Here is an 11914-nt window from a genome sequence, read left to right as displayed (position 1 = left end):
AACAAAACTGACAATTTATTGCTAGCAGACCATAACTTTAAGAAATATGTCTACCATGCAAACTCTCAGCAAAAGAAAACTGGAGAGGCTATCTTAATATTAAAGTAGATTTAGCGCAAGAAGTATTATCAGAAATAAAGAGGCACATTTCAAAATGACAAAGGTATCAATTCATCAGCAAGTCATAATTATTCTTTTTTTTTTTAAAGATTTTTTATTTATTTATTTGACAGAGATAGAGACAGCCAGCGAGAGAAGGAACACAAGCAGGGGGAGTGGGAGAGGGAGAAGCAGGCTCATAGAGGAGGAGCCTGACGTGGGGCTCGATCCCATAACGCTGGGATCACGCCCTGAGCCAAAGGCAGACGCTTAACCGCTGTGCCACCCAGGCGCCCCTATAATTATTCTTAAAATGTTTGAACCTAATAATGAGCTTCAAAATGCATGAGGTAAAAACCCAAAAGAACTGAATTAGACAAATCCTTATGGCTGTAGATTTCAATATCCCTTTCAGTAAATGATAGAAAATTAACAATAAAGAAGATCTGAAAATGTATCTGGAAATTCTTAATTATTTGGAAATTAACACATTCCCAAGTAATTCAATCACAGAAAAAAATCACAGGTGAAATTAAAAAATAATCTGAACTAACGGAAAATGAAAACACAAGGTATCAGAGTTTGTAGAGGAAGCTACATCAGTATGCAGGGTGAAATTTTTAATTTTAAATGATATTAGAAAAAAATGGTATAAAATCAGTTATCTAAATTTCCATGTTAAGATTCTAGAAAAATAAGAGCAAACTAAATCAAAAGAGGATGGGATTAATAAAGATAAAAAGGCAATCAATAAAATATAAAATAATACAGAAAATCAATGAAACCAATTTTATAGGAACAACTAGAACTCTCATATTTTGTTGGTAGGAATGTAAAAATGGTACAACTTCATTGGGAAGCTTGTTTGGCAACTTCTTAAAAGTTAAACTTAAACCTATCTTATGTCCATTCTATCCCTACATATTTACTCAAGACAATGAAAATAGTATGCCCACAAAAAGACTTATACAACAATAATCAAAGCAAGTTTGTTTATAATAATCAAAGCCTGGACACCCAAAGGTCCATCAATAAGTAAACAGATTTAAAACATATACAAGCATTACTGGTCAATAAAAATTGAAATTAGTGAAATGTAAGATTCAACAACATAGAGGAATCTGAATTATATTTCTGAGACAATGAAGCCTGACAAAAAGATGGTAACAGTCTTTGACTCTACATTTTTGAACAGGCAAAACTAACCTATAATGACAGCAAGCAGATCAGTGGTCACTTAGGCCAGCGTAGGGGTGGACTGACCATAAAGAAATGTGAAAAAACTATTCAGGGTGATGAAATCTGTATCCTGATTGGGATGGTGGCTACTTTGAATTGTTTGTCAAAAATCATAGACTTTAAATAGGTATGTTTTATTATACAAAGTGTACTTCATTTCTCTAAATCTCAGCCTCTTTGTTTTTATAGAAGATAATACCTACCTCCTAAAAACATAATGTTATAATAATACATAGAAAGTTCCCAGTGCAATGCCTAGCATATGTAAGCATTGCATTCTCCATTAATTCTCCACCTGAAAATTTCCTGTTTATAAGGAGCTCTCAAGCTTGCCATACAATTATGATAGCCACTGTTAGAAAGTTGTTCTTTACCTCCAACTGTCTCTCTTTAATCTATGCCCATTGATCCTAAGCATACAATCTCTACAGCAGTGGTTCTCAAACTTAAGCATACATCAGAAGTCCCTGAAGAGATGGTACAACACAAAGATTGCTGATGCCCATTCCCATAGTTGCTGATTCAGCAGGTGTGGAATGAAAATTGAGAGTTTGTGTTTCTTAGTTCCCAGGTGATGCTGGTGCTGGTCCAGGGATTCTACTCTGAGAAGCAGTGCCCTAGAGACATGCAAATGATAAGTCCACTCATGCTTCCAAGTGCATTATTCTAAACATTAGAAGACAGTCACCATATTTTTGCTTTTCTTTTATCCAAATTAAAAGTCTTAGCTCTCCCAAATCTCACTTTCCCAGTTCTTTCTTATGTTACAATGTCAATACCCTTCCTGGCATCTAAGCCCCTCAATGACACGGACTGTCAATTGGGGCCTAACTAGTACCGCCAAAACAAACACACACAGAAAGGCAATCATCACCTCTCTTGACCTTAACAGCTTCCCATAAGCCTAAAACTGTATTAGACTTTTTTGTATGTGTGCAACTGTGTCCGCCAATTTAACACTTCCTGATTGTTTATCGCTAACTGCTAGAAGAACACGTCTCCCTGATACCTTATAGATGTAATTTAACTTTTTCAAACTTAAAATCTTTTATTTCACCTTGTTGGTTTAGCTTTTTTTGGAGTCATGCTTCTGTTGCCCCAAATTAAAGAAACTGTTCAGAACCTGTCATACAAATCTGTCAAGCAAATTCTTTGTTCCATGAACCAAATTTCTAATGAAAAAATGTTCTAAAGGATAGATCAATGACAGAAAAATACACTTGTTCAAAGAGTAATTTCTATATTAATATACCTTTGCTGTGAACCACATGGCGCATGTTCTTCAGGAAACTCAAGCATTTAATGAAAACACGCATACTTCTTAGCAGCCAACCTAATACCAAATCTGAATCACTGAAATAAAAGTTGGATTTCTGTAGCTTCAATAGAAATGATTCCAACAATTTTCTTCATTCCCATGCTATTGTATTTCAAAATTAATCCTTACATTTCCTGCAAGTATATAGTTCTTGACTGAGGAAAAATATGATTAAAGTTAATGACCTGCCAAGCAAAGAGTTATGTGCCTGTGGCCAAAAATGGTCCCTTGGAGGATAGAAAATAATCTCTGCTTTTGTATGTGGTAAATTTCCTCCAACAGATGACAGAATAAATGGAAAATGAGAGGACCAGCATTGCATACTTGAATAGCAAATTTTGAAAGTCATTAAAATCATGTTTCTGGACTCTGAAGTTTCTAAGTTGTGTCCTTTCAATATACTTCTTTAGTATAAAGGAGTAATTATTTAACTTAGAGTATAATAATAATTCACAGGGGAATTATTACCAAAAAAACCACAAATAAGACATGATTAAGTAAAGTTAGTTTATTTTACCTGCAGCTCTTCCAATACAAACTGAATGTAAATGCTGATACTGAGAAATATTAGGAAGAATTAAGGATAGACATCAAGACGTCAAAACATCATGCCTTCCAATCCATCCTCCATGAACTTCTTATAAAGTGCCATAAATTTGGCCACAAATGCTTCCAAGTGATAAATGGCTTTGCTACCCAGCTGTAGACGATGTTCATAGTAAGCGGCCATCTGGGCCACTTCCCCTTTCAGTTGTCCATCACAATTATGTAAAAGTTCTGAGAGAAGGCCCTGAAAAAAGACAACTAATAATTAAAAAGTAATCATTAAAAAAAAAAAAAAAGCTGAACAAGCTTTCCAAAATCTTTAATTCTTTTATATGGAATGGCAGTCTTCATCCAAAAACAAAAAATTGTATACCCTTTCTATAATGTAAAAATGTGGTAGTTATAAATCATATTCCAAATGCCAAACTGAGGGACAAGATATTAAGCACAAAGATGCTTACTGCAGCATTATTAGTTATAATAATAACCTGTAGACAACCTGAAATTCCACCAACAGGGTCATATTCAAAAACCTACGCTATAGTCCTACAATGAAATTCCATTCATTCACTAGGATAAAATAAATCCATACTGTCACAAAACATCATCCATGCTACACTGTTGAATAAAAAAACACAGTGCAGAACACAGTGAAGTTTTGTGAAACTACACACACACGGCCATATATATGGGCTTATTTCTATGTGACCAGAATAGAGGTCTGTTTAAAGTGCATACCTTTGTGGAAATGGAAAGGTGGACCTTCACTTTTTTTCTTTTAAATTTAGTATAATTTGAATTGTTTCATGTAAGTATTGCCATGTAATTTTAATAAATACAAACAAAAACCCTGCATTCTCTAACATCCAAGTCAACCAACACAGCTGGCTAGGTAGCTGAAAGACCAAACCTAAAGCTGTGCCTCACAATATCCTACATAGAACAGACTCTACCAACTTCTTTAATGTCATTCTCCATGTGCACTAAACATCACTGTCTGAAATACAGCTGACTCTTAAACAACATGGATTTGAATTGTGAGGGTCCACTTACAAGTGGATTTTTTTCAATAAGTACAGTACTATAAATGCATTTTCCTTATGATTTCCTTAATAAGTTTTCTTTTCCCTAGCTGACTTTATTGTAACAATACAGAATATGATATATACATATAATGTGTTAATCAACTATTTATGTTATCAGTAAGGCCCTTGGTCAAAAGTAGATTGTTAGCAGTTAAATTTGGGGGTAGTTAAAGGTTCTGTGCGGATTTCAACTATGCAGGGGGTCAGGGCCTTAATACCCCCAAAAGTTCAAGGGTCACCTGTACTTGTTCCCATCTATTTACACGGTTCTCTTTTTTTAATCCTCCGAATCTCAGTTTAAACATACCTTCCTCATAGAAGCTGTCACTGACCTTCCACAGCCCAACTTCCATTACTATCATTTCACTTTGTTACTTCCTTTTAAAACCTACAACATTCTGAAACCCTTTTGCTTGTTTCCCACTTCACCCACTAAAATATAAATGGTCTGAAAGCAGGCCCTGCCCAGTCTTCAGCACTCCCCTAATGGTGGCTGACACACGGAGAGGCTCAATAAATATCTGTTGAATTAATAAGGTGGATAGAAAGAAATGACACTGTGTCTCAGTACAGAAAAAGCCCTGTGATCACATACCCAAAGTCCAAATTTTATGGTTATAAAGGGTTCAAGATCTGAAATCAGATTACCTTCATTATTATTTCAGGAGGAATACAATGAGTTAGAAGCTCGTAAAGTCTTCCACGAACTTCGAGGAGCCTACAAAAAACAAGATAATTAATATTTTATACTGAAAATAAGATATAATTTTTTCAAGTACCTACTGTGCTGATTTACTTTATGAGTTAAACAATCCAATACAGACAGTTTCTTAAATGGCTTATCATATTTAAGAGAGACATTTAAGCTTTTCCTAATTTCAGTTCATTTTTCTAAAAATGTTCAGAACTTTTAGTCAGACATTTATATTCAGACATCTAGAAAATGGTCATGAAAAGATTAAACAATCACTAATTATACAAGTAAGAAAAGAGCATATAAGCATGATATATGATATATGTTACTATCTCAACTGCTAAGTAAAAAAGCAGTGTGGTAGGGAAACAAAGCTGTCCTGTCACAGAAAGGGCAATGCAAGAGGTCATAGGTTAAGCACAGAATCAGGCAGCCAAAATTAATATGAACATTCCAACCTCTGAGCTCTTAATTCTAGGCTCTTCTTATAATAGTTTCAGAAATGAAAAGTGCAAAGGAGGGAAATATACATATGACATTTTAGAACAGGAAGAAAAAAGTGGCAAGTAAAATTTAAATACACATAAAACAATTATCTTTATCTCTTTACATATATTTAGTACCTAAACAGAAAATACTGTTCTGAATCTTTACTAAAATAATATCACAGATGTTCCATATTTCAGATCAGTCAGAGAAGTGATTCATCAAAGACTTCTTAAAAGTGGAAGTTCAGATCCTTTTCCAGGGACTCTAAGAGTAGGAAGCTGTACCACAATAAAAGTAAATAAAGTGAAAAAAGAAACTAGCATCTTTTGAGCCCCTGCTATGTGCAAGACACTGTTAACAAATAATTTAACTTAGTCCTCACACTAGCTCCAAGTGGGTGTATTATCTCCATTTTTTTAGATGAAAAGACTAAGGCTCAGATAGTTTAAGTGACCTCACAAAGTTGACTATAGTAAAACCATGATTTAAGGAATAGATCTGCCTTCCTTTCAAATCCATACCCTTCCAATGCCTGCCAAAGCATTTATTTAACCCCTTCCTCTATAAGAGGCTCACTACAGTATGCTATTGAGACCTCACAACACCACTCTTTTAATTAAGAGTTCAGAGAGGTTAAGCATCCATTAAAACTCATGTAGTTAAGGCAGAATTTTAATTCAAGTCTGATTCCAAAGCCCTTGATCCTTCTTGGCCATGGTAGTAGATCTCATTTTAAAAAAACAAAACACAAAAACCCTGATTATTAAAAAGAAACAGACACAAACGACAGATGGTATGAAATTATTTTAACAATTATGCATAAAGTTTATTTCTGAAAAGTTAAATAAGGATATATTTCCCCCTACAAGTGTGCCATAACTACGCTGTGTTCACCTCATGCATGTTACATCCATCTCGGCTTAGTCTGAGTTCATTTCTAATATGACTTAGCTTCTTAAAAATTAAAATATTCTACATTTTCTATGTTTGTGTCATTATTTCTTGGGGATTCCAAGTGATAAAGAGTGCATATTCTTCTGTCAGAGAAACATGGTATTATAGAACTCTCTCTGATTCTTAACCGAATATCTGTGAATAAGCAACAATCTCCCAAAACAGATCTCTTATCTACAAAATAAAGATGATATAAAACTTTTCTTCATAGGACTGTTCTACAACTTAAATGAGATACCACAGTGTAAGAACCAACATACTAATTGCTCGCTAAATATTAGCTGTTATCCAAACTAGAAAATTATGACTCCTAAAATCAGACAAGAATCAAGACTAAGGGGTCAAAAACAATAAACAGTCATTTGGTAATGTGTGAGCCAACAATCAGAATGACACCAACCCTCCCAGTATTTCCAGTCAACTTGGAAGCTTTCTGGAATTGAAATTTCTTTTTATGTAACACAATGGAATCATTTCCCACAACTGTTAGTTTCCACATGAAATAACAGCACCTCTTCTTAAACAAATTTATTTGAGAGCGTCCCAAACTTCTGTGGAAAACTGGAAGAAGAGGTAGCAGCAAAGTCTTAAAAACACAACTAGCAATTGTCAAATATTACAACATCTTATACTGAGCTCTCTTAAAATTAGGAAAGTTCTACTACTACTACCACCAAGTTTTTTCTTCTTTAAAATCAAAAATCAAGAAAGTTATCCTCAATGTGGAAATATGTTACAAAAGTAAAAGGCTCCTAAAACAGGCTCTGTTTGAATTTTATCTCTTTAAAGCTGCTTATCAGCATTTTACAAAACAGAATGCACACTTTTTCCTAAAGTTAAGGTTTCTTTTCTGAAGAGATTACTTATAACGTTTGGCACTTCTTAAAAACTATTAAATTCTTCAATTAAAATAATTGAATTATAGGAATTCAAAGCAAACCCTCATGAAATACTAAGTACCCATTATGTGTGATTATCCACCTCCACTAATCTACATAGGAGCCAAGGAGTTTATGTTATANAGATTACTTCACAGCTTATCAGCATTTTACAAAACAGAATGCACACTTTTTCCTAAAGTTAAGGTTTCTTTTCTGAAGAGATTACTTATAACGTTTGGCACTTCTTAAAAACTATTAAATTCTTCAATTAAAATAATTGAATTATAGGAATTCAAAGCAAACCCTCATGAAATACTAAGTACCCATTATGTGTGATTATCCACCTCCACTAATCTACATAGGAGCCAAGGAGTTTATGTTATAATCCTTTTGAAGCATCTTCATAAAAATTAGAATTCATCAGATATATCACCCAAAAGGAGGAACATGGTGTATTTTTCTCACGATTATTTTCATATGAACCAAGAAGCTTAAACTTCAGTGGTTGAACTCAGTCCAGTCTATTTCTAAAGCGATCAGCTATCTTCTCTTAACTCCAAAGACGGTTTCTCAGTTCTAACAGGCAGTAAGTAAGAATAAGAGACTGCAGGGGCGCCTGGGTGGCACAGTGGTAAAGCGTCTGCCTTCGGCTCAGGGCATGATCCCAGCATTCTGGGATCGAGCCCCACGTCAGGCTCTTCTGCTATGAGCCTGCTTCTTCCTCTCCCACTCCCCCTGATTGTGTTCCCTCTCTCGCTGGCTGTCTCTGTCTCTGTCAAATAAATAAACAAAATCTTTTAAAAAAAAAAAAAAAAAGAGTAAGAGACTGCACATCAACGAGCCTTAAAAATCTCCAGGCTTCCCAAAGGTAGTGGGCCTTAAGACAGTCACTCTTGGGGCACCTGGGTGGCATAGCGGTTAAGCGTCTGCCTTCGGCTCAGGGCGTGATCCCAGCGTTCTGGGATCGAGCCCCACATCAGGCTCTTCTGCTATGAGCCTGCTTCTTCCTCTCCCACTACCCCTGCTTGTGTTCCCTCTCTCGCTGGCTGTCTCTATCTTTGTTGAATAAATAAATAAAATCTTTAAAAAAAAAAAAGAGACAGTCACTCTTGATTTGGAGAAGAGCAGATTGCCCTCCTCAATCAAAGCTATCATAAACCAAACAATTAGTGGTTGAAGTATTTCCAGTATGGTCCACTGCTGAATAAGAGACCCACAGAAATAAATGTAAACAACTGTTCAGCAAATATGACACAAAATACTTCCTAAATACTGGTAGTGTATACATAGTATTCTTCTTAACAGAGCTTATCATCATACATAAGCAAAGAGTTTTCTAGTTCTCAAACCATTATCACACAATCTTACTCTTCACAACCAAGGCCCAAATATTCCTAGCAGGGTAACAGCAACAGTATCTTCATTACATAAACGAAAACGTTCAAACTCTAAGATGAAGTTACCTGAAGAATTTTAGCTAAAAATCAGTAAAAGTCTGATTCATAAGCTGGTGTCTTTCTAGGATGTGATGCTTCAATTACAAAGTATTATTCTTTTCAATATTAGAAAACTAGGCACATTATGTTACATACTAAGTCATCTGAGATTCTGAAAAGAAAACCAAAACTTCCAAGATTTGTTTTAATTTACGTATAAATTTCATATTTACTTGTCAATAGCTTAATAAAAGCCATGATACTACATAACAGCTATTCTGAACCACTACATTTCTAAAATTAAATCATATCTTTTCTTTGAAAGTTTAGTATTCAGATACAAGATTTATTGTAATTCTAAATGGCATATTGGTAGTATAAAACAGCTAATCCAAAACTCAGATCATCTGTACTATTTCCATGTTGAAACTTTTATGGTCATCTTTGAAACTATTTACCTTTGTGGAGTCTGCTGACTGACAATAGCATTGGCGGTCTCCCTGAGATACACCTCCCAATCTGTTTCAGGGATTTCTTGATCTGCAGTAAAAGGATATCTACATGATAAAAAGAGTACACAATAAATTAAATGGAAGTGCGCTTGTGTCCCAAAATGTTTCCTGCGGTAACTGCCCCTTTCACTCACTGTTGTACTCTGCAGGCTTCACACATAAGTAGGGCTTTTCGGAGATTCCTGCAGGACTTCTCTGCAAGTCTCTGAGCCAGCTGTGAAGGAAGATTCAGACCTTCCTTCTTGCACACAGTAGATAACACATGACAAATCTACAAACAAAACATTATTAACAAAATTGGGCAATCTGTCAAACAGCACATGGACGCAATTCTGTTGATAACATCTTTATAGACCCTTGTTATTTTATTTTTGTCATTCCCTACCCTAACTCACATGTTCCTGTAAGCAGAAAGCCCGGGGTCTAATCTAGCTGCCAGGAAGGGGCAGCAACTGGCTCTGCAACCAGAGAAAGATCTGACTTAAATTCCTAGCCTGCCAGCTACCTTGGGGGACTGTGAGAAGGACACACAGGGCCTCAGGTCTTTTACAAGGACAACACTCACAGGGCTGCCAAGTAGAGCTGCACAGGCTGAATTCTGCATGACTCAGGGGTATTATCTGTATGCACTAAGATGCCAACGGTGCCCATAAGAGTGGTGTAACCTGGTAGCCCTGCCTTTTTAACTTTGTTAAATTTTTACTATATCAAACTACTTTTAACTATATAAAAATGTTTATAAGTGAAACATTTAATAAAGGTAATTTACTACTTTGCAACCAACACAAGGTCATAGTCACCTATCATACCTACTTTGCATAAAATCACCAAAAATCTATTAATAGTAGGAAAGCTGTTTATTTTGAGAAATTCGCATTTTTATTTATAAGTATTACAAATGATAAAGGAAAAAAAACATGTACTATGTTGTTTCAGACTAATTTTGGTCCCCTAACTAGGAAGTAGGTATTCTCACGTTAACCTCCTTGTGAAATCTAGATCCTCCAACCTCAAGTCTTTTCCAAAGCCAAATAAATCAGCTTGAGGTAGAAGACACTAAAATAACTAGCCCTTGCCTCGGTTAGTAAAATTCATAATACCTACTTGTTTAAGGTAAAAAATGACTTAAAGAGAACTTCCTAAATACTGATGGCATATACACAATATTATTATTAACAGAACTTACCATCACACTTTCTATATAATGTTATCTGGCATTTACTACTCTATATATTGGTTTATTTATCTACTAACGGTTAGCATCCAGGTCATAGATGTTCCTGAATTACTAATACACTTCACTATGTTTTTACAAAACAAACATGACAAGGATGTACACACAGTACTCAGAGAATCTGAAATAATTTCTGCAAAGTTTCACTTGACTTACATCTTCGATGCTGGGAGCAGGCACACGAACTGCCAGGCACCTACTACGAATAGGTGGTATCACTTTAGATGTAGAATTGCAACACAAGATCAATCTGCAAGTGGACATATACTTTTCCATGGTTCTACGCAAGGCATGTTGAGCATCTTTGGTGAGTTTGTCAACCTCTGTCAATAATACCACTAGTCAAGGAGAAACAAAACAAACTTTAACTTGAATATCTCTTTCTCTTCCTCCTTCTTATTTAGAGAGAAATCTTAAATAATAAGTTTGATATACTACTCTTTCCTTTGGCAAGGACATATAAAAGTCACAGGTATGGTGAGAATAATTTTATTTTTATTTTAAAAAATTCCAATCAAACAAACCTAAGAAACACTAGGCTAAATGAAGTTAAAGAGGTTACTTTTTTGTAGAATTTACTAGAGGTTTTATTATATTTATATGAACTAAAAATCACCAAGACAGGGAGATATTGTGCTGTATTCCCCAAAATACTTTTTCGCAGGAGCACCTTCCTGTGGAACAACTTCAATCTTACCATTCCTAGAAACAATCTTTGGAAAATACTGATGAAAGAGACATAGTCAATAAGAAATAAAGACATCTGGTCAAGTACACAGTATGATTTCACCTGGCCATAACAAAGGATTGGCTTTAAGGTGTTTTAGGAATAATATGTAGGTAAGAACTGAATCCAACTATTGTTATTTTTCTTTTCCTTTTTTAAAAAGATTTTATTTGAGAGAGAGAGGGAGAGAGCACGCACACACAAGGAGGGGGAGAGGCAGAGAGAGGCGGAGACTCCCCACTGAGCAGGGAGCCCCACGCAGGGCTCAATCCATCCCAGGACCCTGGGATCATGACCTGAGCCGAAGGCAGACGCTCAGCAACTGAGCCACCCAGGCGCCCCTGTATTTTTCATCATATTAAGTTATTTCTAGAAAATGGTAGTGGTAGCAGTGTAGATCTGAATCTCCCCCATAAAAACAGAGATTCCAAAACCAAAGACTCATCAATAACATTTATATCAAAACAAAGTGACAGGTTTTATCTAAAAACCCCAAAAATGAGCAAGTGAGAACAAGAAACTATGTGTGGGAAGAAGTGGCGGGGGTGTACGAGGTTTTTACAGCCTTTATTACAGAACCCCAAATCGCCCACAAGAGCACACTGTTAAAGTATAATGGGTCAATCTGAGAACAGTACCTACAGGGTTCCATTTCTGGGTTAGAGCAAAGGAACCTGGATGCAAAAGGTTTGACAGAGCA

The 11914-nt window shown here is 35.5% G+C and overlaps 1 protein-coding gene across 1 annotated transcript; it reads right to left on the bottom strand.

The window, feature by feature from the left end:
* Positions 1-3144: 3144 nt before the first annotated feature.
* Positions 3145-11410, bottom strand: RFC3 (replication factor C subunit 3). The gene is made up of 5 exons (XM_034665059.1): positions 10644-11410; positions 9388-9524; positions 9200-9298; positions 4936-5005; positions 3145-3446 (listed from the first exon to the last, which is right to left on the bottom strand). The coding sequence occupies exons 1-5, from the start codon at positions 10761-10763 to the stop codon at positions 3255-3257; spliced, it is 618 nt and encodes a 205-aa protein (XP_034520950.1). The 5' UTR covers positions 10764-11410; the 3' UTR covers positions 3145-3254.
* Positions 11411-11914: the final 504 nt, after the last annotated feature.

Source organism: Ailuropoda melanoleuca, chromosome 7 (assembly GCF_002007445.2).
Source record: "Ailuropoda melanoleuca isolate Jingjing chromosome 7, ASM200744v2, whole genome shotgun sequence".
In the NCBI taxonomy this organism is placed as follows: domain Eukaryota; kingdom Metazoa; phylum Chordata; class Mammalia; order Carnivora; family Ursidae; genus Ailuropoda; species Ailuropoda melanoleuca.
The sequence above is the reverse complement of the archived record's forward strand: the minus strand, read 5'-3'. Positions and strand labels throughout refer to the sequence as shown.